This window comes from Halichoerus grypus, chromosome 12 (assembly GCF_964656455.1).
Source record: "Halichoerus grypus chromosome 12, mHalGry1.hap1.1, whole genome shotgun sequence".
Lineage (NCBI taxonomy): Eukaryota > Metazoa > Chordata > Mammalia > Carnivora > Phocidae > Halichoerus > Halichoerus grypus.
The window spans coordinates 32,073,469-32,101,327 of NC_135723.1; the positions used below are offsets into that span (position 1 = coordinate 32,073,469).

A 27,859-nucleotide genomic window follows, 5' to 3' on the forward strand; every position below is an offset into this window, starting at 1 on the left:
TTTCTTTTTGTTGTCTGATTGCTGTGGCTAGGACTTCTAATACTATGTTGAATAGCAGTGGTGATAGTGGGCATCCCTGCCGTGTTCCTGACCTTAGGGGGAAAGCTCTCAGTTTTTCCCCATTGAGAATGATATTCGCTGTAAGTTTTTCATAGATGGCTTTTATGATATTGAGGTATGTACCCTCTATGCCTATACTCTGAAGAGTTTTGATCAAGAAAGGATGCTGTACTCTGTCAAATGCTTTTTCTGCATCTATTGAGAGGATCATATGATTCTTGTTCTTTCTTTTGTTAATGTATTATTTCACGTTGATTGATTTGCAGATGTTGAACCAACCTTGCAGCCCAGGGATAAATCCCACTTGGTCGTGGTGAATAATCCTTTTAATGTACTGTTGGATCCTATTGGCTAGTATTTTGGTGAGAATTTTTGCATCCATGTTCATCAGGGATATTGGTCTGTAATTCTCCTTTTTGATGGGGTCTTTGTCTGGTTTTGGGATCAAGGTAATGCTGGCCTCATAAAATGAGTTTGGAAGTTTTCCTTCCATTTCTATTTTTTGGAACAGTTTCAGAAGAATAGGTATTAATTCTTCTTTAAATGTTTGGTAGAATTCCCCTGGGAAACCATCTGGCCCTGGGCTTTTGTGTTTTGGGTGATTTTTGATGACTGCTTCAACTTCCTTAGTGGTTATAGGTCTGTTCAGGTTTTCTATTTCTGCCTGGTTCAGTTTTGGTAGTTGATACATCTCTAGGAATGCATCCATTTCTTCCAGATGATCTAATTTGCTGGCATAGAGTTGCTCATAATATGTTCTTATAATTGTTTGTATTTCTTTGGTGTTGGTTGTGATCTCTCCTCTTTCATTCATGATTTTGTTGATTTGGGTCATTTCTCTTTTCTTTTTGATAGGCCTGGCCAGGGGTTTATCAATCTGGTCAATTCTTTCAAAGAACCAGCTCCTAGTTTCGTTGATCTGTTCTACTGTTCTTTTAGTTTCTATTTCATTGATCTCTGCTCTGATCTTTATTATTTCTCTTCTCCTGCTGGGTTTAGGCTTTATTTGCTGTTCTTTCTCCAGTTCCTTTAGGAGTAGGGTTAGGTTGTGTACTTGAGACCTTTCCTGTTTCTTGAGAAAGGCTTGTATTGCTATATACTTTCCTCTTAGGACTGCCTTTGCTGTATCCCAAAGATTTTGAATAGTCGTGTTTTCATTTTCATTGGTTTCCATGAATTTTTTTAATTCTTCTTTAATTTCCTGGTTGACCCATTCATTCTTTAGTAGGATGCTCTTTAGCCTCCATGTATTTGAGTTCTTTCCGACTTTCCTCTTGTGATTGAGTTCTAGTTTCAAAGCATTGTGGTCTGAAAATAGGCAGGGAATGATCCCAATCTTTTGGTACAGGTTGAGACCTGATTTATGACCTAGGATGTGATCGATTCTGGAGAATGGTCCATGGGCACTAGAGAAGAATGTGTATTCCGTTGCTTTGGGATGGAATGTTCTGAATATGTCTGTGAAGTCCATTTGGTCCAGTGTGTCATTTAAAGTCTTTAATTCCTTGTTGATCTTTTGCTTAGACGATCTGTCCATTTCAGTGAGGGGGGTGTTAAAGTCCCCCACTATTATTGTATTGTTGTCGATGTGTTTCTTTGCTTTTGTTATTAATTGCCTTATATAATTGGCTGCTCCCATGTTAGGGGCATAGATATTTACAATTGTTAGATCTTCTTGTTGGATAGACCCTTTAAGTAGGATATAGTGTCCTTCCTCATCTCTTATTACAGTCTTTGGTTTAAAATCTAATTTGTCTGATATAAGGATTGCCACCCCAGCTTTCTTTTGGTGTCCATTAGCATGGTAAATGGTTTTCCACCCCCTCACTTTCAATCTGGGGGTGTCTTTGGGTCTAAAATGAGTCTCTTGCAGACAGCATATTGATGGGTCTTGTTTTTTATATCCACATTACAAATCTGGTTCCTGAGAAAGGGAACTGTTTTAAGGGACTCAACAAAATTCTGTCACCAACAATATACTTGTGCTTATTAGCCTATGAAAAAGGAACTGAGTGACCCTTCTAACAGTATGTACTTTATTAGATCACAATACAGATTGGGCTTTGTTTATGAACTATTTCACCACTTTGAAATAAAAGAGGATAGCTCAAATGGCAAGCTTTCTGGTTTTGTACAAAGTTCTATAAGGCCAAGAACCTCCAAATAGAATATTCTTTAAGGAAGAGTAACAATTAATACTTCCATAACTTTGCAAGGTGGACTAGCTGTCATTCAAAAGAATTTGAAAAATAGTTAAATGGTGTATTTTGTCATTTGTCATTGTGAATAGTCAACCAGAAAATAAAAATAAAATGTTTAGCATTGAACCTGCCACAAAGAAATGATCTCAACAAATGAGATTTCATGCTATAGGGATTAGTGATGTTAATATTATTTAGGCTTCAAGACAAACTGTGCAAGGGATCTGCAAAGAAGACGCTCAATACATCTAATTTCCTTTCCACTTTTTAATCTAGTAGCACATGGCTCTTTGTATTATTCAATAGTTCTTCAATACCTATTCTCTAACATCACTCCAGCCAACACCACTCAACTTCATTGGAATTTTTACGAGAGACACATTTCTTAAAATAACACCACTTACGGTGAGTACTTGTCCAATAGAATATTCATGGGAGAGGACCAAGGTGGTCCCATACCAGAATGCCAGAGCATATGATGCATAGATCAGCAGGAAAGCAGCACCAATAGAAATGTTGGCTGTGATAGCTTTCTTTATCCCAATTCTCTTAGCTTCTTCTAAATTTTTGTTGTACCTGGGAGAAGTAACAAAAACTATCACATATACTCATAAATCATATGAAATGAGCCGAGATAGCATGATGGTTATTAAGTACTTAGAATGTGCCCAACCCTGTTGTAGGTGCTTACCGCGCATTTTCTCCTTTTGTTCATACATTGACCCTGTGGTGTTAGCACTGTTTTAATCCCTTCTTGTAGATGAGTAAACTGAGGCTTACTTATCTACAGAGATTAAATAATTTGGGGAAAGTATTCTAAAGCTTCTTCTCTGGCCTTAACAATAATGAAATACATGAAATAATGTTTAGTAAACTTCCAGAACTTGCACTGTTTCGTAGGCAAGACAAAAAGAAGCCACGAAAATATCCGTGTTTTCCCTTTAAAATCTGCATGCCTTTTAAGTTTAATAATAAAAAGCAGATATAAGGCTAAAAAGTTCTCAACACAAGTCTTTTTTTTTTTTTAAAGATTTTATTTATTTATTTATTGGAGAGCGAGTGAGAGAGAAACAGCATGAGAGAGGAGAGGGTCAGAGGGAGAAGCAGGCTCCCCGCTGAGCCGGGAGCCCGATGTGGGACTCTATCCCAGGACCCTGGGATCATGACCTGAGCCGAAGGCAGTCGCTTAACCAACTGAGCCACCCAGGCGCCCACAAGTAAAGTCTTTAAACCACTGAATGTTTAAGGAAACGTTAAGGAAGATTCTTTTTCTTTTTCTTTTCTTTCTTTCTTTCTTCTTTTTTTTTTTTAATGTGGGCCCCATTAGCTTATCTCTGTATCTCTTAAGAAGAATCTTCATAGGGGCGCCTGGGTGGCTCAGTCGTTAAGTGTCTGCCTTCAGCTCAGGTCGTGATCCCGGGGTCCTGGGATCGAGCCCCGCATCGGGCTCCCTGCTCCGTGGGAAGCCTGCTTCTCCCTCTCCCACTCCCCCTGCTTGTGTTCCCTCTCTCACTGTGTCTCTCTCTGTCAAATAAATAAATAAAATCTTAAAAAAAAAAAAAAGAAGAATCTTCATAAATATAGAATTGAGGTAAAATTATTAGAGAAATAGAACAGATTATAATTGAGTCTTAAACTCTTTATCCTCTTAATCACATCTCCCTGGAACTTAGAACATTACCTTGCAGAAAGAAAAAGTTCATAACTGTAGAAAGAACTTACTTCCATATAAAATTAATATTTTGAGGTCTTTGACCCATAAAAGCATGACTATACAAATATGTAGTATTATATTAATTTTCTTTGGAAGAATACCCCCCCACCCCAGTTGGAATGTGCAGCAGAGATCAAGTTCTGCTCAGGTAGAAGTATGCGTTCCCTCTTGCCTTCGTGATTTTTTTTAACTAGCTGCTTTACCAGTTCAAAGCCTGCCAAATGAAACTTACATGACTCCTATATCCACTAAAGGCCAAATTCAAACAGAACTTTAGAGTGATAAAATAGTAACATACTATTAGAGTTTCTCTCTGCAAAAATGTGTGTCCCTAACTTGCCAGTTATAATCTTAGTGCAAAAAAATTATTTTTGAGTAACGTGTTTCAATGGTTGATCTATTTCCCACTTTTTGAGTTGACCTGAGGCAAAAGGTATTAGGAGGCATCCACAATACATAATTACAAATAAGGAACTTTAATGCATATGACTCACACCTTTATTGTTACTTTCTATCAGTTCTTGCTTACCTAGACTAATGCAGAACTCACTTCACTGATATGTTGTTATACCATGCAGCCAGAAGAAACATTTTCAGAAGAAGCAGCAACAAGGAAGAAAATCATTTAGATACGAGAAAAGATAAATGAAAAAAGGAAGAGGGTAAGGAGGAAAGAGACATCAACAATACTACTTTTACACAGGCTTTTTGATTGGTGTTTTGATAAAAAATACCACACTACAAAATCACCAATTAAAACCACCTACTCATTAAAAGCATTAGTATAAGAATGGTAATTAAAGTCACAGTTCCTAAAATGGATTAAAGATACATAACAAAAACAGTGATGTTTTTAAAAAATTCTTCTTAAATATTATGAAAATATTTATCAGTGACACAAACAACCACTTACAAGAGCAAGAAACAATTTTAGTTAGGCAGAAAAATCAATACTAAGCGGTAAGACACACACAAGAGAGAAAAATATCATTTTAAAATTAAGGAGAATAAAGCTATTCTTATACTACGGAATTGAATTCATTCTAAATTCTGGTTAAATTTCCATTCCAAGAGAGCCATCTTCCTCCTGCACCTGTTAATTGGAAGAGAAAGTCAGACTAAGACCTTAATTACTTGTCCATGCAAAAGCAGAGAAAGGAAGGGAAAGAACTAAAAAGAAAACTGAAGATTACATTTGGCCTACGAATAGTTTTAGCAATCCTACTTCCAAATTACATCTGAAATCTAGATAGCTGTCTCCCCTCTCCTGCCTGCAGTCCACATCAGGGCACCATAAGCCTTTTCACCCAGGCTACAACAGCCTTTCCACTGGTCTCCCTGCCTCCAATCTTTAACTCCTCTCCTCATTCACCAAACCAATTACAGGCAGAGAAATAATCTTAAAACATAATGTGGATACTCCTTCCTTTGTTTAAGACCCTCAACCTCCTGTGCCCTTGGAGTCAAATCTTAACTCCTCCATGGCCCCCACCACCTTCAACTGCCTCTCTTCTCCATCTCCCCTCACTCAACAGAGCTCCAGGCATACAAGCCTTACGGTATCTTCTAGACCACACCAATGTTTGCCACCTTGGGAAATGTGGAAGACTCTTCTATCCCTACTCCCACCAGGGTAGGCGTTTCCTCATCCTTCAAGTCTCAGCCTAGATGAAACCTCCTCAGAGAGCCCTTCCCTGACTGCCGTAAAGTAAAATTAATTATTGAAAACCCAGAGCGTAGCATGTACGTGTGGTAGACCCTGGCTCTGTCTGTTGAATGAATGAACTTTCAAGAAATGGCCAACCTGGAAAGAAAATGAGGCGAGCATGTTGTAGTCCCAAATCTGCTCTTGATTTAAAGGCAAAACTAATTTCCAATTCACCAGGGGAGAATATCCTTTCAAAGACACATCCCAATAACTAATCTCTTCTGAAGAAATGATGCGACACAGAAAATGCATCTCTGAATAGAGTTGTGTGCGCCCATGTGCTTATTCTTATAATAAAAATTTGATCCCCATCTTCTTTAGGAAAAATAAAACTCAATTCATTTAAACTTTTCCTGAACTAAAATGATCAGATTTATCTGAGTTCTGAAGACCAGACTTAACTCCCACGATGTCTTTTCCCTCCTTACTAATGTTATATTCCATACATAATTATAATTTTTATTGCTAATAATATTCCCTCTTAAAAATGATCATATTCATCAAATTTAGGATGTCATTAATTGGGAGAAGTTAGTGTTATTCTGTTATTTTTTGTAGGATTAAGGAGTTTAGTAGGATAATCAATCTACAGCTGGGATCCAAAGGACTACGGCCTCAGTATAATAAGCACACGCCCCAGGGAGAGTGACAGCAGGGAAACTCGTGTGTCTCAACCCTGGCATCAAGTAAAGGGAGGAAAAAACAACTCCCTGAGAATCTGAACCACAGACAATACGCATGCAGGTCTGAACTCCTAGACAAAGAATTCACGTAAGGTGGTCTTAGGTTAATACCATCCCCAGTGAATGGCACAAGCAAACACAAATCCTGCCTGTAAGGACTGACTTCAATCCAGATCCACAGCAATTATAAGATGGCACTGATTGTAGAATTTATCTTAATTTCAGCATTGTGAGAGAAAAATGTGCATGTTAGAATCAATGCAGTTCTATTTATTATCATTCATTGCTGGTTTCACAGCAATTTTCTCTGAATTGTGATCAGATGCCCAGAGATCTCACTGAGCCTTGTTAGTCTGCAGAGTCTACTGGAATTTCTGTGCGTACGATCATATCATCTGTGAATAATGACAATTTTGCTTCTTGTTTTCCAACCGTTCTAGCTTTTATTTCTTTTTTGTTTTATTTTTATTATTCTTACTCTTACCTGTTTTGTTGGTGTTATTATCTAGTACCAGTTCAACACTAAGTAGAAATAATGCCAGCAGATATATCTGTTTCATTCAGTATTTTAAGGAATGCTTTGCACATTGCACCATTAAGTATGATGTTTCCTTATGTATCTCTGGTATATACTCTATATTAAGAAAATTAATTCTTATTCCTAGTTTTGAGTAAATCATATGTATTTAATGTTTCCCCCCCCACCCATCAATACAAAACGTCTCTTCCTTTCAATCTGTTAATGTGCTTAATTATATTAATAGATTTCCTAATGCTAAGCCATCTTTGCACTCATGGGATAAAGCTAATAAGTTCAAGATTTTTTTTAATCTGATATTTTTCACATGGATTTGTTTAGCTAATAATTTATGTAGACCTTCTGCATCTATGTTTTAAGTGAATTTGCTTTATAATTTTCCTTTCTCATATATCTGCCTGATTGTGGCTTCAAAGTTACACTGGCCTCATAAAATGAATTCACAACTTTCAATATATTTTTTTCTCATTCTCTGAAACAATTTCTATAACATAGGATTATCTCTTTCTTCAAGTTTTGGGAGAACTTGTCTGTAAAATTATCTGGACTCTCTGGGTTTTGCTGTGTATATAAGGGCAGAAGGTGGATATTTTTAACTTTGGATTTAATTCCTTTAACAATTGTAGGTCTACTCAAGTTTTCTTCCCCCTAAGTGAGAGTTTTAGCCTATATTTTTCTAGGATATTGTCTATTTCATCAGCGTTTTAAAATTTATTGGTATAAAGCTGTACTTTTTTTAAAATAAAATTTTTTTATCTGTAGCAATTTTTCCTTATTTATTCTTTTTTAATTCTTGATTAAATTTGCAAATACTTGGTTATTTATTAGTCTTTTTGAAGAATTAGTTTATGGATTTGTCAAGCTTCTGCTTTCTTACATTTATTTTCTATTCTGTTAATTTTTGCTACTTATTATTCCCTCCTTATACTTCTTTTACTCTGTTGTTCTTTTTCTAAGTTCTTAATTTGGGTGCTTAATTAATTTTCAGCAAGTTTTCATTTCTTCAACTGGACACCCTAGTGGTTTCATTGGACTAAGATTCATTTTTAATGTGAAATCTTGTTTTGGGGAGAGAGCACTCCCTTGTTCACAGAGTTTAATAAATTCAGGCCCTAAGTGCACCTGAGGGTGAGGCCTGAGATTTTGATTTCTATAAGGAGATGCTCTCCCCCAGCTCAGAAACTAGGCAGAAGCAGAAAAGTTTTATTTGTCTCCTTGTGTTGGTGGACGTATTCTTTCTCTGGTCCACCTTTCCACTGAGAAAAACTGCAAAAGAATCTGAGTTCAAAACTTCATTCTCTGTTTGCTGAAACATAAACTATTCAGAGAAGACTTTTCTGAATCATCTAAATAGTACCCCCCTGACTTTGAAAGACTGTTTATATCCCCAAATAATATTTACCCAACTGGTATAGTAGTTTGTTATTTGCGGTTGTCTTTAGCCTTCCCCTCCCCTTGAAAGAATTTAACTTCCAAAGAGGAAGGGTTGTATTTGATTGGATGCTTGCCTGATCATTAAGCAAGATTTCCCATTTTATTAGTCAGACATATTTTAAGGCAAAAGCAAAGAATTGAGAGAGAACATAGTTATTACTCTCCTTTGAACTATGGTGCTTAGCCATCAAATTATTCTCAGAGGACATCTTTGTGGGTATGAAATAAATCATATGAACAAAAGTATACTAAAAATGCACAGGTACAGTATAAAAAATAATTATGCAGTGCACACCCATGTCAGCACAACTGAGGTCAAGAAACAAAATACTACACCACAACTACAGAAACCCCCGCTATGTGTCTCACTCTTATTACCCACGCCTCTTCTCCCCCAGGAGTAACTATCATTCTGACTTATCAAAATTCCCTTGTTTTCCTTATGGCTCTACCAACAATGTATAATGTTCCAAAAAAATACAGTTTAGTATTTCCTAATATCCAAATACTCATACATTCGTAACATTAAAATACTATATCAGATTATAACATATATTCAATTGTAACATATATTCAATAGAGTCTGTCACTGTTCAGAAATCAGTGGATCTGATGCATATTATACACTGCAATAAATTTACCATCTACACTCTCAGAAATTTAATAAAAGGGGACAGTTATAAAAAAAATACTAAACAGCACATAATAAAGATTTTGAAATTTTGTACAAATGTGCTTTTCAGTTATATTTTTATCTTCCAAATCATGGAGCATAACCCAATTGATGAGGAGCCCCAGCAAGAGGGGAAACAAACCACAGATTAAAATGTATCCCTAGATCTTATACAAAATACTCATTTAGTCTTAGAGAACGAAGAATTGACTTAATGGGGAAAAATTATCATCAGTTATAAAATATGTTTCAGCCTTAAGAAACTATTTTATTGTCACTACCCACCTAGAACATTCTAGAAAATGTTTTGGATTAGCAGATATAAGAAGAGTACAACTAAAATTACAACTTTTCCAGAATATGAAGGGCATATACAATGAAACAATTTAAAATTACTAGCAACTTAAAATAAAAAACTCAAACCTTTCAAGTTCTTTCTTTTGTCCTCCAAAGGCAATCACAGTTCTGATTGCCGCTAAGACCTCTTCAGCTACTGCTCCAGCTTTTGCATATGCCAACAGTTCTTTATCAGTAAATGAAGACAGTATCTGTTTAAAAATGCAATTTCAGATCATTTAAAATTTTTTACAAAGTTAATTTTATCTTTTGTGAAATAAAAATAAATATATACACCAATGATCCGTGTATGCTAATGTATCTATAGAATAAATTTGATTTTGGTCATGATGTTCTGTTTTTAAGTATATATATGTATATATTCACGCTGTTAGCCACTTCAAATTCTTTTTGGACTGAGATGGTATACAATAATTTAAAATTCTTATTTTTTCACCAATTCTCATGGATCCTCATCTAAATAAATAAAACTGGGACTTTGGGGAGATCTTAAATTTCAGAAAAGGAGGTATATACTATAATCATAAACAAAATGAGGGAAAAAAGGCATTAATTACATCAAGGAAAGACGGTATGAGCTGAACACAGCAATTGCTAATTGTCCTCTGGATCAGCAGTGTCAAGGTGGGAGACCAGAAAAATGCAGAGGACCAAGCACCATGTGGTCCCTGGATTTCAAGGTTTTCCCGAGGCCGGGGGAAAGAGAGTGTTCCCCTTTGCTGGAGCTCCTGAGCAAAACAATATACTCAGCCACCAGGGAGGTCTTTATTTCATGCATGCTCTTTGATCCTTCTGATTGGTTCCTGAGTGTTTATTCTGTGGAACAGTACAGGGTAGATTATATACACAGGATCTCATTTACTCTTCTCAGCTGCACAGTGAGGTAGATATTATTTTCCCTACTTTACATATGAGGAAATGAAGGGGTGAAAAAGTTAAAGTAATTTGATACTAAGTGAAATATCTAAGATTCAAGGGTGAGTCCATATGGCTGCAAAGCCTGAATTAACAGACAGGAAGGAGCGCGAACCTCTCTCTATCTGCAACCACGCACTGACATATGACCTGGGCTCCCAGAGGGCCCTGTTGTGAAAATGGGATCAACTAGCATGTGCAGAGGACGATGTTACTATTTGTACCTGGAATGCCTATGTAGTCAGCCACCGAAGGGTTACATGCAAGCAATTGATAATGAAGTTCTAATTAAACAGCATTACACTCTTTCAATAAGTAATTCCGAAGGATTTGCGTACTCATTTATACAAGTAGTATCAGTAAAAAGCTCAAAGTTGTTTTGATTTTAACAGTGCACTTCTTTTGCTGCATGTGAATGTAAAAGGAGATGTGATAGATTTAAGAATGAAACTGATGCTGCTGAGTTAACAAATACATGACTACTCTGTGAGGAAATTGTGGTTAATTTGACTGACTTATGAGCCTGTTTTGCAGAGGTTGACAGACGATTGGTAAGACCAGCTGAGACAAGAGCAAATCAAGGAAGAATTCTTGCGGGGGCGCAAAAGGGATCAAGAGTGAAAAAAAAGGAACCTCTTTGATGATGCACCCCACGGTCTCCCCACCTCCACCCCCGTCCTTCTTATGCTGACATTTAATGAACATGTGTCCCATGAGAAGGCATGATTCCTGAATGCACACACTTGGAAAGGAGGACACTTCCTTTTTTCCCTAGGTCCAATCACCTTATTCCATTCAACCTACACACCCTGAGACATCTTAACCCCTTATCCTTAAATACACCCCACAGTAACCCTTCAGGGAGGCAGAATTGAGAAATTTTCTCTCACCTCCTTGTTTGGCGTCCCGTAATAAAACCCTTTCTCTCTGCCACAAAAGCGGTGTCCGTGTTTGGCATGCAGCCCATCAGGCAACAGACCCTTGTCCAGTAACAAGAATGCGTGGGTGAAGGCAAGTGAACATCCATTAACCATGTTCTATGTGCAGATACGGTGCCGCATGTACCCATCTTCTTTGGTACCCAAAGCAATAACCCACTTACACACTAGACCTTCCTGACGTCTCAAAGCAACTAAAAGGAAGCAGAATTTGCCACCCAAAACGTGCTCCTTTGGCATATTATTTTCATGGACTGAAGGTTTAGATCTGTTTTAATTTATGGTTAGTTTCAGTACATCTTCTACCCTCCTCTCTTTCTCCTCTTCCTTTGAGACTCCACTGGTGACAAATGTTGGCATTTCTGTTATTGTCCCACAGATCCCTGAAGCTCTTTTCATTTTCTCTCTGTTTCAGAGGTCAGTGAATTCCACTGTTCTCTCTCCAGGTACAGATTCTCCACTCAGGGAGACTGAGACAGTCCACCGTGACCCCTAGTTTTGCTGTTGTATCTTTCCATTTTCTCATTTCATTTCATCCTGTTTTTTTTAAAGACTTTATTTATTTGTCTGAGAGAGAGAGAATGAGAGAGAGGGAGAGCACATGAGAGGGGGGAGGGTCAGAGGGAGAAGCAGCCGCTGAGCCGGGAGCCCGATGTGAGACTCGATCCTGGGTCTCCAGGATCATGACCTGAGCCGAAAGCAGCCACTTAACCGACTGAGCTACCCAGGCACCCTCATTTCATCCTGTTTTTAGTTAGATCTTCTACTCCATTGCTGATATTGCCCAGTTTTTCTTATATTTTGAGAGAATTTGTAATTGATTAATGAAACATTTTTATGGTGGCCATTTCAAAATCCATGTCCAATAAATCTAATATTTGACTTATCTCAGTGTCAGTTCATTGTTTTTTGTTTTTTTGTTTTTTTTCTCATTCAAGTTGTGATTTTCTTGGTTCTTCGTATGACAAGTGACTTTTTATTGTATCCTGGACATTTTGTCTGGTATGCTAGGAGAAAGGGTCCTATTTAAATCCTGAATTTTAGCAAGCCGTCACCTTGTGTGGGCTTAGTTTGAAATTCCTGGCCTACTTGTGTGACCTGTGGTTCCAGTGGCAGTTTCCTATTCAGAGCCTTTGTGCATTATTTTGGTTAGCATGGTTTATCTTGAGATGCAAGTACTCTTAACAGCCTCTGTTTCTGCTACCTGAGGGAGTGGAAATGGATTCTAAAAGGTCAGCCTACCAGCTATCTCTCGGTGGAGGCAGTGTGTGGGGGTTTCCCCTGCCTGTGCCCTCTGGCTGCCCCAGTGTCTCTGGGTGGAAGACACCAGTCACCAGCATACTGGTCTAAAGCTGCTTACTGGGAAAGGAAGCTTACTGTGACTGGGTCCCTTCTTGTTCTTCCTTCTTGCCCCTGTTAGAGAGAAGAGCCAAAGGGTCACAGGGACAAAGAAGCTTCCCAGGCTGGGCCACATTTCTTTTTTAACATGGCTGCTAACCAGAGAACTTGGGAAATTAGTCTGAAATCATAACAAAACTTTATGGCAGAATGACGATTAAAACTTAGGTCTCCAGCAATAAGCCCACAGCTCCATTTATGAAATAAATAGTATCCGAAGCAATGCATAGTTATTAAAAGATTAACTTTCTGTCTGTTTTCCTAACTTAACTAGAACAGACATCAATGCATATTAAACAGTTCTTCAATAAATACTGACATGAAGAGTAAACAGAAAAACTGATTAGCACATAAGCTTTTGCCAAGTATTTCAGCTGACCAATAGAGAAATGCATTTTAACCACCTAGAATATCATTTACACACTGTTACTCTCAGTAACAAATTAACAGAGTCCTCAGAACTTCAATTTCTTCCTGTGCTAAATAAGATAATACCTATACTTCAGAAGGATAATATGTACTTTCCTGACATAGTAGATGTTCAATAAATGGTAGTTATTGTTTGTAATATCAAAATAATATCCATCCTACAGGGTAAAATTTTTACAACTTCTTAGTATTTACCATCTTATTTATTTTGTGTTAGGCTTGACTTTGGTTGGCCCACCAGTATCTTATATGCTTTTGCCAAATGAATTTGTCATGCTTTCTCTAAGTTGTGGTGAACCCAACAGAAATTACAAACTGGACCAATCTCTACCACCACCCACTCTTACATCAAATCAGTTTAAAATGAACACCATACCCAGCCTTGAAAGGGAAAATAAGTTTTACAAGATCATCAGAGGCCTGTGTGCAGAGGTGGGGAGGGCCAATGATACTGTTTTGCCTTCGTGATTGGGAGAAAAAACTGCAGGCTTGGATTTACATGCATAGGGGACTAGAAAGTATCTATGTTTTGAAAATTATTTTCATACCAATGGATTTAAATATGTTAAACATTAGAGAACTATTTATAACACTGACACAACTGTTAAATCAATTTACAAATTAAACAAAACCTAAAAAACATTAAAATCAATAATGTTAGCTGAATGGGACATATGTGTTGTTTAGTGAACTTGAATCTTTGTGAATATGGAATTTTCTACAAAGTACACAGCTCTTTAAGAGTTGAGTGTGCCTTGGGGCCCCTGGATGGCTCAGTCAGTTAAGTGTCTGCCTTTGGCTCAGGTCATGATCCCCGAGTCCTGGGATCGAGCCCCATGTGCCCCTCCCCTGGTTGTGCTTTTCCTCTCTTGCTTGCCTCCCCACCTCAAGTAAATAAATAAAATCTTAAAAAAAAAAAAAAGAGTTGAGCATGCCTTTTATATGAAGTCAGGGGATGAGATGTGAGAGCTACTTCTTTCTAGCTTATCCCTTTCTCAAATAACCACATGGTACAGGACAGCATGGAGTCCTGGCAGGGGTAGGACTTAGTGAGGTTACAGCCACTTATTCCCACTGATTTGAACAAATTGAGGTGCTCCTACAGGTTCAGGACAATTTAGACCACGTTCTCAGGGAGGACCTGACGGACCTGACCAGCTGAGGACGGGGCTTTGCTGCAGTTTTCCTGGACATTTTCCTAAGTAGCTTATTTTAACAAATAAATCAAAGCACACCTAGCTAAAAGTCCAAATAGCCCCCACTATGAGCAAGGAGGAACTCTGCAGAGGACTGACCTATGGGAAAGAACAGCCAAAACATAACAGCCGAGTGCGCACAGCATACACCACAAACACTTCCTAATGCACCAGACCCTGGACAGTGTATGATACCTTCTTAATATAGCATTACTCTCAGGAACAGGAAACCTACAAAATGACAAGATAGAAGAATTCTCCTCAAAAGAAAGATCAAAAAAGAAAGAAAGAAAGAATGAAAGAAAGATCAAGAAGAAATCAGAACCAGGGATTTTCTCAAAACCAATGTAAGTAATATATCTGAGCAAGAATTTAGAACAATAGTCATAAGAATACTAGCTGGGCTTGAAAGAAGTATAGAAGACACGAGAGAAACCTTGCTGTAGAGATAAAAGACCTAAAAACTATTCAGGCCAAAATAAAAAATGCTATAATAAAGATTAGAGCATAAACAAATGATATAGAAATTTAAAAAAGAACAGTAGAACAGATCAATGAAACTAGGAGCTGGTTCTTTGAAAGAATTAACAAAATTGATAAACTCCAGTTAGACTATCAAAAAGAAAAGAGAAAGGACCCAAACAAATAAAATTACAAAGAAAGAAGAGAGATCACAACCAACACCACAGAAATACAAACAATTATAAAAGAATATTATGAGCACTTATATGCCAACAAATTGGGCAATCTGGAAGAAATGGAAAAATTCCTAGAAACATATCAACTACCAAAACTGAAACAGGAAGAAACAGAAAACTTGAACAGACCCATAACCACCAAAGAAATTGAAGCAGTAATCAAAAATCCCCCAACAAACAAGAGTCCAGGGCCAGATGGCTTCCCAGGGGAATTCTACCAAATATTTAAAGAAGAGTTGGGGTGCCTGGGTGGCTCAGTTGGTTAAGCAACTGCCTTCGGCTCAGGTCATGGTCCTGGAGTCCTGGGATCGAGTCCCGCATCGGGCTCCCTGCTCAGTGGGGAGTCTGCTTCTCCCTCTGACCCTCTCTCTTCTCATGTTCTCTCTCACTCTCTCTCTCGCAAATAAATAAATAAAATCTTTAAAAAAGAAAAAAAATAAAATAAAGAAGAGTTAATATCTGTCCTTCTGAAACTGTTCCAAAATAATAGAAATGGAAGGAAAACTTCCAAACTCATTCTATGAGGCCAGCATTACCTTGATTCCGAAACCAGACAAAGATCCCACTAAAAAGGAGAATTACAGACCAATATCCCCAATGAACATGGATACAAGAATTCTCAACAAGATATTAGCAAATTGAATTCAACAGTACATTGAAAGAATTATTCACCACCATCAAGTGGGATTTATTCCTGGGCTTCAGGGAAGTTTCAATATCTGCAAATCAATCAATATAATACACCACATTAATAAAAGAAAGGATCCTTTCAATAGATGTAGAAAACACATTTGACAAAATACAACATCCTTTCTTGATAAAAACCCTCAGGAAAGTAGGGATTGAAGAACATGCCTCAACATCATAAAGGCCATATATGAAAGACCCACAGCTAATATCATCATCAACAGGGAAAAACTGAGCGCTTTTCTCCTAAGGTCAGGAACACAACAGGGATGTCCACTCTCATCACTGTTGTTCAACATAGTACTGGAAGTCCCAGCCGCAGCAATCAGACAGCAAAAAGAAATAAAAGGCATCCAAATCGGCAAGGAAGAAGTCAGACTTTCACTATTTGCAGAAGACATGATACTCTATGTAGAAAACCTAAAAGACTCCACCAAAAAATTGCTAGAACTTACACAAATTCAGCAAAGTTGCAGGATATAAAATCAACATACAGAAATCTGTTGCATTTCTTTACACAAATAGTGAAGCAGTAGAAAGAGAAATCAAGGAATCAATTCCATTTACAATTGCGCAAAAAAACCATAAGATACCTAGGAATAAACCTAACCAAAGAGGTAAAATATCTGTACACTGAAAACCATAGACCACTTACAAAAGAAATTGAAGAAGACACAAAGAAATGGAAAAACGTTCCATGCTCACGGATCAGAAGAACAAATATTGTTAAAATATCTATATTACCAAAAGCAATCTACACATTGAATGCAATCCTGATCAAAATACCAAAATACCACCAGCATTTTTTACAGAACTAGAACAAACAATCCTAAAATTTGTATGGAATCAGAAAAGACCCTGAGCAGCCAAAGGAAAGTTGAAAAAGAAAAGCAAAGCAGGAGGCATTATAATCCCAGACTTCAAGCTGTATTACAAAGCTGTAATCATCAAGACATATGGTACTTGCACAAAAACAGACACATAGATCAATGGAACAGAACAGAGAGCCCAGAAATGGACCCTCAACTCTAAGGTCAAGTAATCCTCAACAAAGTAGGAAAGAATGTCCAATGGGAAAAAGGCAGTCTCGTCAACAAATGGTGGTGGGAAAATTGGACAGCCACATGCAGAAGAATGAAACTGGACCATATTCTTACACCATACATAAAAATAGGCTCAAAATGGACGAAAGACCCAAATGTGAGACAGGAATCCATCAAAATCCTCGAGGAGAACACAGGCAGCAAACTGTTTGACCTCGGCTGCAGCAACTTCGTATTCGACATGTCTCCAGAGGCAAGGGAAACAAAAGCAAAAATGAAGTACTGGGACTTCATCAAGATAAAAATCTTCTACAAAGTGAAGGAAACAATCAACAAAACTAAAAGGCAACCAACGGAATGGGAGAAGACATTTACAAATGACATATCAGATAAAAGGCTAGTATCCAGAATCAATAAAGAACTCATGAAAATCAACACCCAAAAAATAAATAATCCAGTTAAGAAATGGGTAAAAGACATGAACAGACATTTCTCCAAAGAAGACATACAAATGGCTAAAAGACACATGAAAAATACTCAGCATCACTCATCATCAGGGAAATACAAATCAAAGCCATAATGAGATACTACCGGTCGGAAGGGCTAAAATTAACAACTCAAGAAACAATAGACGTTGGTGAGGATGCAGAGAAAGGGGAACCCTCTTACACTGTTGGTGGGAACGCAAGCTGGTGCAGCCACTCTGGAAAATAGTATGGAGGTTCCTCAAAAAGTAAAAAAAATAGAACTACCCTACAACCCAGAAATTACACTACTAGGTGTGTACCCAAAGGGTACAAAAATACAGATTCGAAGGGGCATATGCACCCCAGTGTTTATAGAGCACTATCAACAATAGCCAAATTATAAAGAGCCCAAATGTCCATCTACTGATGAATGGATAAAGAAGAATTGGTGCGTTTGTGTGTGTGTGTGTGTGTGTGTGTGTGTGTGTATATATATATATGAATATTACTCGACTGCCAAAAAGAATGAAATCTTGCCATTTGCAATGACGTGGATAGAGCTAGAGTGTATTATGCTAAGCAAAATAAGTCAGTCAGAGAAAGACAAATATCATATGATTTCACTCATATATGGAATTTTAAAAACAAAATAAATGAATATAGGGGAAGCGAAGGAAGAATAAAATAAAGAGAGAGGGAGACAAATCATAAGAGACTTAACTATAGAGAACAAACTAACAGTTGCTGGAGGGGAGGTAGGAGGGGGATGGGCTAAATGAGTGATGGGTATTAAGGAGGACACTTGTGATGAGCATTGGATATTATATGTAAGTGATGAATCACTAAATTCTACTCCTGAAACCAATACTACACTATATGTTAACTAACTTGAATTTAAATAAAAAAATAAATAATAAAATAAAATAAAACCAAGTATCAAGTATAGAGTCTAGGTCATCATGTGATATAAAAACAGACTTCCACCATGGCGGGGGGTGAAGTGGGCACAGTATAAAGTCTGGATTTACATGCCTTACCCACCTTTGCCCAGATAGCAGCTGACAGTCCAAGAACAGGACTGATGGCCAAAATCACAAGGGTTAGCTTCCAACCACGTGTAAATCCCACTATAAAACCGATGAAAAACGTTGCTATTGACTGGAAGAACATTCCAATTTTGTCACCAATTCCTTCATTGATTTTGGAGACATCACTAAAAGAACAGCAGTGTTAGAAATAAACATGAGAATTGTAAACAGAGAACTGAATCCATTCAGCTGTTGTGTTCTGAGTGTGGGACAATTAGTTTATATCCAGGATTTTGCTCAGAAACTTCCTCAGAAAATATCACATTGTTGCTCTCCCACACCACTCTCAGATGACTTTTTTGAGTCGGGCAGTTCTCCCTCATTCATTGCTAATCATGCAAGTCCCCTCATGCCCTGCCAGGGTAGTGGGTACCAAAGGATGTGTAAGACATAGTTGCTGCTCAGAAGGAATTCAGTCTCATAATAACTTCTGAGTTATTCATTAACATCTCTGAACAGATCTGATGATATCTCTTCTAAGTAAGAATAAGAACCATGTCTGAGTTAAACATAAAACGAGGTACTTACTCCGTGAGCCGGTTGTTAAGCTCCCCCACATCATGCACGTCAAACCAGCCAATCTCCTGTCGCATGATGGCGTGAAAAAACTGTTTCCTAATTGTGAGTATCTGTCTTCCAGCGGCCAGGCACCAGAAGGAGACCTGGATGTAAGCAGCAACCAGCACTCCAGCCCCGATCCCACTATAATAATAGGCATACCTGCAAAGCAACAAGAACACTCCACAGACGCGGTTTTCCGATCCCTGCAGCTTTCCCCCACAGACCACTCATACTTATGTTTTCAGTCACCTGGCTACCTTGCCATCCTTAAATTAGAAGGAGTGGTGATAGGCAGAATTGGTGGTTGGCATCCAACTACGTCTACACCAATAGAGTGGGATGGTTAGCAGTGTGGCTTTGGCTTTGGCTCAAATCCCAGCTCTTCACTTAACTGCTTTATCATCCCAGGCAAGCTGCTTCACCTTTCTAAAGCTCAGTCTTCTAACTTCTTATCTGCAGTGAAAGGCGGATAAGAGTAGTAAGGCAGCAGTGCGTGACATGAGCTTAGGCCAGTGCCCGGCACCTAGTAAGCTTCAGAGGATATGCCAGTTACTGTGAAAGACTTGTTTGTGCCTTCAAGCATCACAGCACCAAGTAGGACCAACCGCTGTATTCCTGTCTACTTATATTGCCTTGGGATCAGTTGATGAGCACTTTGAGGTGGTTACTGCACGTTGGAGAATAGATAGAAGCGACAGAACTTGTCAGAAAGTGGAACCAAGGGGCGCCTGGGTGGCTCATTCGTTGAGCATCTGCCTTCGGCTCAGGTCATGATCTCAGGGTCCTGGGATCGAGCCCCACATCTGGCTTCCTGCTCGGCGGGAAGCCTGCTTCTCCCTCTCCCACTCCCCCTGCTTGTGTTCCCTCTCTCGCTGTGTCTCTCTGTCAAATAAATAAATAAAATCTTTAAAAAAAAAAAAGAAAGAAAAGAAAGTGGAACCAAGAGATGGAAATGGTCCCTTGGCCTTCTGGAAGAACACAGAAGCCAAATAAAAAGTATTTTTACATCATCTGCCCAACTAGCCTTCGTGAGTTACCCTAAAATGCTTAATGAATCAAATAGCACACCTTTAAGTTTAAACTCGAACAATAAAAAGCTTGACCATCTTCTAAAACCACCCTTGATCATCTAGAAATAGTGAATTTATGTTTCGTTGCTCTGAATCCTTATATTTACAAAAAGCAAACAAGTCTTGCACCTTACTAAGCAAATTCATTTTTAGGTTAAAGACAAACATTCTAAAATGAAATATGGGATTCAATATTCCCAACTTTACAAGTTCACTACTTGCCACCTTCCAATAAAAAGGCTGGTATGAGCCAAGCCATGCAGAAGCTATAAAAATGACTACATAATACCCAGAGAGTCATGGATATTACTGTTCACAAGACGGTGTTCAACCCGGCAGGCATCTTGGTAAACACATCTCCCCCAAGCTATTCCTTGTGACTACAGTGTATTTATCTGGGATGATGTAATGAGAATACTAAATTTTAGCTAATAGATAATTCAGTAATTATTATCCAAGCATTAATGATATAGCAAGAAATAGCTCAAAAGAAACCCCACTTAACAAGTAGAATGCTTGAGGAGTTAATGTATTCTAAACCATCAGTCCACATTAATTCAAACAAAATATATTTATATTTAAGCATTTGTAAGATGATTACAAGGCACTGTTTCATCTTCCTCAATATAAAAAAAAAAAGACTCTCCATAGGAATATGTACTTCTCATCTTTCAAAATATGATCAGGAGTCTCTATTTTCTTCAAACCTAACAGATAATTTACAGGATAATGTGGAATCATCACCTTCTGATTAACCAACTCGTACCTTTGGACATCTCCTATAAGCTGTTTTGGGGAGCAAACTTCAAGATATATAAATCATTAACAAAAGCTTCCCAGGGTAAATAAAGGTCAGAGGGACTATATTTATTCTGGGATGTTTTGTTTCATTGTTTAGAATTTGATGCTGTGTTAAAGAAAAAACTGTGTTAACTGGCCTCATCATACCATGACTAAAAAAGTCCAGGAAGCAAGTTAATAATTACAAAGCCAATATGTGATTCTTAATTTAACTACATTTTTAAAAGCCACTTTGAACTCCTCTAATTTCCCTGTTATGATATTCTATATTTACAATGCATATATAAATCTATAAATCTAATCTAGGCTTAACCTTAACTTGAGAACAACTCATGTAGCAAATTCTTTTCTTAAAAAAATAAAAAATTTTATACTGTATCCTCCTAGAAAACTAACAGTGGTATTATTTTTAAAAGTCTGATTCTTTATTATAAAAATGCAAAATTTTATGCTACAAAAATACAATGCTACAACTGGATACAGAAAAGCTTAACAATAGTAAGGAAAATGTCTAATTACGTGGTCATTTCCTCCTCCAGAAGGTGGATGAAAGGTGCATCGTTCATAATACCTATATCACCACAAAACAAACATATACCATTATGTCTCTTTGTTCTCCATTAAAAATAAGCATATAAAAATGAATCAAACTTGTGTCACTTAATAATTTACACAAAAATAGGTCAAACTGATGTTTTAACTATGTGAAAGCATTATGGCATCCATTCAAATGCTTCACTGTTGGTCACGTGCAACCACACACACACTTAATTCAGTGAAGCTTCTTTGCAAGAAGAAATCCACATTTATTAAGAAGCACTGTGTCAGCCAGAATACTGGTGTCCATGAATTAAAATATTTTATGAAATACCACTCTAAGATGACACAGAGAAAACTCTTCCCTAGGGCCTCTATCCTGATAATTAAATATCAGTGCATACTTGACACTAAAGCACTTAGCATTTAAAATCTAACACTGCATTTTTCCAGCTTTTATTCTCACTTAAAAAATATAAAACACAAAAGTTTATATAATAAGCACCACCAAGCTCATCATGCAAGATTAGCAAATGTCAACATTTTTAGACAAGGTACATTAAAACTTCAACACCACCCATCCAACACACACACACACACACACACACACTCTACTGTTCAATATTTTGGTGTGTATTTTTTGTTTCTTTAACTGTATGCATGTCTACTCACACATAAATGCACATACATGCTTGTTTTAAAAAAAATCACGGCCCACAATCATTGGCCAATTTTCTGTCAATCTGTGTGTATAAACGTGTATCTCCATTTTTTCAAAGTTGGATCTATTTCAGTTGTTTCCAGTGTTCTACTGTTACAGGCATTAAACATCCCCACACATGTATATTATATAGGAATGTACAGTATATATTTTTATAGGATAAATTATCATAATCAAGGTTGCTGGACCAATGGGGAAGCACACTTTAAATCTGATAGTCATTTCAAAAGTTAGGTCATAATATAAAGGGCCTCGTTCGGATGAGTCTGATTTTGACAGGCATGGGAAAAGGGAGGAAAAGTTTTTCTAGCAAAGGGAGCAATGTGGACAAAAGTCCACAGCATGTTTGAAAAGGGAGTAAGCCAGTTTGGCTGGGGTGTGGGTGTGTTGTATGGATGGGAGAAGGTGGGTATGGGGCTAGAAAGATCATCTGGGCCCCACAGGTAAAGCATATAAAACTAGCAGTCACTCAGCGGTTTGAGCAGACGAGGACGTGATTAGAGGCGGGGTCAAGGATGACGCAATGCACCTGGTAGCGATGTATAAGAGTAACGACTAGAGAGAGACTGAGCAACGTGAGCTACTGCAATTGCATAAGCACAGAGGGTCTAAATGAGAACAGAAAAGAGGGAAAGTACCCATAAGATTCAGGGAAGAAGTTACAGGTTCTAGGAACTGCTGAAACAATCAGGATCTAAGCATCTGGAGCGTGGTGGTATCATGGTGGGAAATAAGTCAGCAAAAAGTAAATAAATAAATAAAAGCAGGTCTGGTCAGATGTGAGAAGATTATTGGTTCAGTTTTGAAGATTTTTATTCTGTGGTATCCGGAACATTCAACTGAAGATGTCCAGTAACTACTTAGACTATAGTGCTCCCGTTGTGGAGAGAGTTCTGATCTGAATGATTTAGGAGTCATGTGCTGGAGGCCAGAGCTAAATTCAGGAAAGAAAAAAAGCCATCTCTCCTTACATGCGAGGACAGGGTAGGGGCTAAGGAGAAGAGGGTGACCAAGCACAGAACCCTGGGGAATTTACATTTAGGGGTAATACAGAAAGTAAGGAAGTAATAAAAAGATGCAGAGGCCACCGCGCAAAGCACATAGCAGAGAACCTGGATTGCTCCATATTGCCTTTGGCAAGGCAATAATAACATGTGTCTGGATTGATTTTTTAAATGAGTTATGAGATTGCTTTTGCTCTGTATTTTCAAGGATAAAATATTAAATAGCTAGCTGAGTGAGGGTTTTTCGCCGCATGAGTCTTAGAAGATCCCTCATTAAGGATGTTCAATTTTATCTATCTAGCCAGGAAATGTTTCTAACTGGTATTAATTGTTGCTAGCGTGTATTACTCCCAAAGCAAGACAAATTTCCAAATCTAACTCGAAGTCTGTTTTCTAGTCATTGCTACTACCAGTTTTCTCAATTCTAGAGGTAAGGAACCAAGAGAATTTAAACAAATGTTCTTTGGTAATGATGGCTTCTAGGTCCATGGTCACTTTAGACTGTTTGAAAAGTAAGAAACTATGTTAAAGGTCAAAATTGACTCCTTTAAAAGTTTTTGTACGATACATGTATGTATCGTACAAAAACATAAAGGAGTCAATACATACACATGTATTGTACAAAAACATAAAGGAGTCAATGTACATTGTATGTACAATACCATAAAATATATGTGTGTATATATGTATCTCTACATGTATATGCATACGCATGCATAGATTCAGTCGTCAGACTCAAACTTCAGCACCAAGTGCCTTTTACTTGTGCTTCAGTAGGGTCAAACTGTACCAGTCAGGATAACAATGGAGCATTCAGATCATCTGATGGAGATAATCTCTACTGACCAATGAAATAAAAATGCTACATTCTTTGGACTCCCTCCAACCAACTTTTCTTTTCCTCCGATCAAATCTTGTTAATTAAAAGCTCTCTGGCCCCAGAGATTTTTCCTGCCTCTATGAGCTTCTCAAAAGGCTCATCCTTAGGCATGCCTTCACAAAATCAAAACTTTTTTTAAAAAGGTTTATTTTGGAGAGAACGAGCGAGCATGTGCATGAGTGGAGGGACGGGCAGAGGGAGAGAATCTTCAAGTGGACTCCCCACTGAGCACAGAGCCTGACATGGGGCTAGATCACATGACCCTGAGATCATGACCCAAGCCGAAACCAAGAGTTGGACGCTCAACCGACTGAGCCACCTAGGTGCCCCACAAAATCAAAACTTTAAAGCTGAAATTAACAGGAGAGATCCTATAGTCCAGTGACTTTTTACTCTATGGATCTCAAGGGTTATTGCCCAAACCGATAGTTATAAAGAAGAATGTTTAAATAGTATCCAAATATTAATACTGTTTTTCAGTGGGAAAAGCCAGAAACTCTCTATATAACGTGTGTGTGTGTGTGTAAACCTAACAGTATCAACCAAATAATGAGTACAGGAAAGCCAAATATTTAAGTGCGCCTTTTGTTTTAATAAAATACTTGCTTAGACTCTTGCTTCTCCTTCTCTGGCTTCCAGAACCTCCTTCTCCTGGTTCCTCCATGACTGTGATCCTTTTTAGTGTCATTCACTGGTTCCTCGTGTTCTCCCTCTCCCTACAAGCTGGTGTTTCCCAGAACTCCATGCGCACTCCTCAGCCACTTCCACAGCTTTAGGGATTCCCATATCTGGACTGGAGCTATTCAAATCCTCTCCTTCCTCAGGGTCAGTGCTCTGGTTCTGGGCCACATCATCCCTTACCTCTACTCTAATAAGAGCTCCTAACTGGTTTTTCTACCCAATCAGGTCATTGTCATCAGATTTTATTTTTGCAAACAAAAATATAATCATATTGGGGCACCTGGGTGGCTCAGTCAGTTAAGTGTCTGACTCTTGATTTGGGCTCAGGTTATGATCTCAGGGTTGTGGGATCGAGCCCTCCATCGGGCTCCACAATGGGCATGCAGTCTGCTTAAAATACTCTTCCTCCCTCTCCCCCTACCCCCTCGTGCTCTCTCTCTTAAATATATATATAATCTATATATACAGCCTTCAGTGACAGTCGCTGCATCCACGATAAAGTCCAAAATCCATAACATGTCATATTAGCACCTTTTCAGTCTTGCCACAATATATCCCTGGCAGGATAACATTTTTGAAAGGTCAATGAATGGGGCGCCTGGGTGGCTCAGTCGTTAAGCGTCTGCCTTCGGCTCAGGTCATGATCCCAGGGTCCTGGGATCGAGCCCCACATCGGGCTCCCTGCTCGGCAGGAAGCCTGCTTCTCCCTCTCCCACTCCCCCTGCTTGTGTTCCCTCTCTTGCTGTCTCTCTCTGTCAAATAAATAAATAAAATCTTTAAAAAAAAAAAAAAAGGTCAACAAATGATTTTCCAAACATTGTCTTTACCCCCACACCTTTCTCATTTCAGTACTAGGGCGTTGTGCAGTCACTGTCTGGAGGGAGGTCTGCTGCAGCAAAAAAAAAAAAAAAATAGTGCCTAAGTTTTTTCTTGGTTTCTGTGCTCCTGAAACCTTTACCCTTGGGGACTAGAAAGTACACAGAGCATGACAAAGTATTTTGATTAAATGTCATGAGGCTGAGCTCCACCCTTTTAGACTAAAGAATATTTTCCACATATTGAGAAGAGATTCAGTAGAGAAGTGATGACAGCTTTCTTCCTCCAAGCTTTTATTCATTCTCCTCTCTCTACCTGGAATGCCTTTTACCACATTTTTTTCTTCTGATAATGATTCCTCCTCCATGAATAAGCTCAAATATGACCTCCTCTCAAATGGCTTACCCTTAGTAGAGTGATTCATCTTGTCACAGAACTCCAGAGTAACTGACACATGATTCAATTTACTAAGTCAATGCTAGAAGTATGGGGGTCGATATCTATCTCCTCCTCCCACTCCCATTGGCGTGAGCCCCTGCAGAACTGGACTGTCTTGGTCACCTTTGTCTCCCCAGTACACAGCCTCTGCTCTAACTGCTGTAACCTAGCCCGTCCCAAAGGCTTACAAGTGGTTTCACAGACCCACCACACATGGAGACCACTGCCCAAAATATTCCATCCAATCATTCTGTTTTGTATTTAAGTATCTCATATAAGATTAAAAAGAGATATACTAGGGGCGCCTGTGTGGCTCAGTCATTAAATGTCTGCCTTTGGCTCGGGTCATGATCCCAGGGTCCTGGGATCGAGCCCCGCATTGGGCTGCCTGCTCAGCAGGAAGCCTGCTTCTTCCTCTCCCACTCCCCCTGCTTGTGTTCCCTCTCTCGCTGTTTCTCTCTGTCAAATAAATAAATAAATAAAATCTTTTTAAAAAATTAAAAAAAAAAAGAGAGATGCACTAAACCAGTACCTTACTACGCAAGCAAGACTCAAAGAAACCATAACTGAACAGTGCCCACCACCATGATTAAAGACTCCATACCATTTAGGGATCACATTACATTGCATTTTTATCTGACCCAAATATCTCAATATGTTTAATAATTTTACCTACCAAACACTTAAGAACAGTATGAATAAAAAGTATGAGACATAAATACACTTGCGATTTCCTAAGTGGTAAAAGGAGATTGTGTTTTAAGGGTGATTGTCAGACCATCTCCCATAGAGCTTTCACATTAGGCACTGCTTCAGACACTGGGGACACAACCTAGCATGAGAAAGCCATTTTGTTCTAATCTTGGTGGATTTCTGCGCAAGCAGGAAATGCTTTTACTTTCAGGCCCAAACCTCATGTGACGGGGCACCACTGCTGAAATTTCTAAGATAGCTCTTCCCAGGAACTTCCTCTTTTCCCCTCTATGCCTTTCTTCCCACTTGACAAGCTGTAATAAACAAGTAATCCAATAAATCAACAAGATAATTTTTGAGTAATAAATCTTGTCGAGGCAAGCGACAAGGCTAGAGTGACTTTCAGGTGGGTTGGGGACAAAAGCTCTTTCTGAGGGAGAAGTGAATGATAAGAAGTCCTTACAGAGAGATGGGCAGTTTCTGCAACACCCCAAGCCAGGAAGGAGCCGGGAGTGCTCAGAGAACAGAGAGAAGTCTGCTACGGGTGGGCTGTGCTGAGTAGGTAATAAGCAATGAGACTGATGGGCAGGAGGGGGTGGGGTCACGTGCGCCATACTGGCCAGTGTAAGGAATTTCTATTTATTCCATGCAACAGAAAACCACTGGGAGAGCTGTGACCTGACTTGGGTTTGTAAAAGCTCACTGTGACAGTGTGTGGAGAACTGGATGTAGCTGGGCAACAGTGGAGTTAGGAAGTTAGAGTCGTGTAGGCAGCAACGAGGCTGACTCTGTGCACAGGTTACAGCCAGAGATACGTGCGGTGGGCTCTACACGGAGTGAACTCAGCACTGTGGCCAGGTGGTAGCAGAGCAATTAGCAGAGATCCTGGCTCTGAGCTCCCTCCGCCTCTTTCAACCAAGGAAGCCTGTCTATGAAAAAGAAGTTCCATGAGAGACATTATATACCCAGCGGCGGTGGGGGCGCGGTATGATGAAAGAAGAGTCAGTAAACCACAGAGTGAGATGATCTACAAGGTGCATCCTCGCTCAAGAACAGTAGGAGTCCAATTCTTCCAGTCTTCATGTACAGGAAGCTCCGTCAACCACGTGCAAGAGGAATTTGGACCTTTTACCTAGATGGTCAATCCCTCTGGCATTGGCCCAGGCTAAAGCCTGCCACGCAGTGAGGTTGGGCTTACTGCAGGTGACAGGTGACTCCAGGAGCGACATTTTCCTCAGGTGTGCTGTTTTCACACGCCTGGCCTGAAGAGCTATACCTCATGGCCGCCCTGCTTGACGTACCTGTAAGCAAATCTACAGAATGGCGTCTTAGGCAGAGAAAAGACCAAGAGAAAGATTGTCTGCCATAATTTTAGGCCAAGTTTGAAACCACTACTAGTCGAGTGGACAAAATATCAGATTAAAAGGCAG

At 38.8% G+C, this 27,859-nt stretch overlaps 1 protein-coding gene across 3 annotated transcripts in view; it reads right to left on the minus strand.

The window, feature by feature from the left end:
- The window catches only part of ABCB1 (ATP binding cassette subfamily B member 1), a 118,960-nt gene that overhangs the window by 55,653 nt on the left and 35,448 nt on the right, over positions 1-27,859 (minus strand). For all 3 annotated transcript variants that reach the window (XM_078059206.1, XM_078059205.1, XM_078059207.1), the window contains 5 exons: positions 21,179-21,230; positions 18,756-18,947; positions 18,181-18,352; positions 9,435-9,559; positions 2,666-2,837 (listed from right to left, as the gene is read on the minus strand). In XM_078059206.1, coding sequence (XP_077915332.1) covers positions 2,666-2,837; positions 9,435-9,559; positions 18,181-18,352; positions 18,756-18,947; positions 21,179-21,230 — 713 coding nt within the window. The remainder of the gene's footprint in view (positions 1-2,665; positions 2,838-9,434; positions 9,560-18,180; positions 18,353-18,755; positions 18,948-21,178; positions 21,231-27,859) is intronic.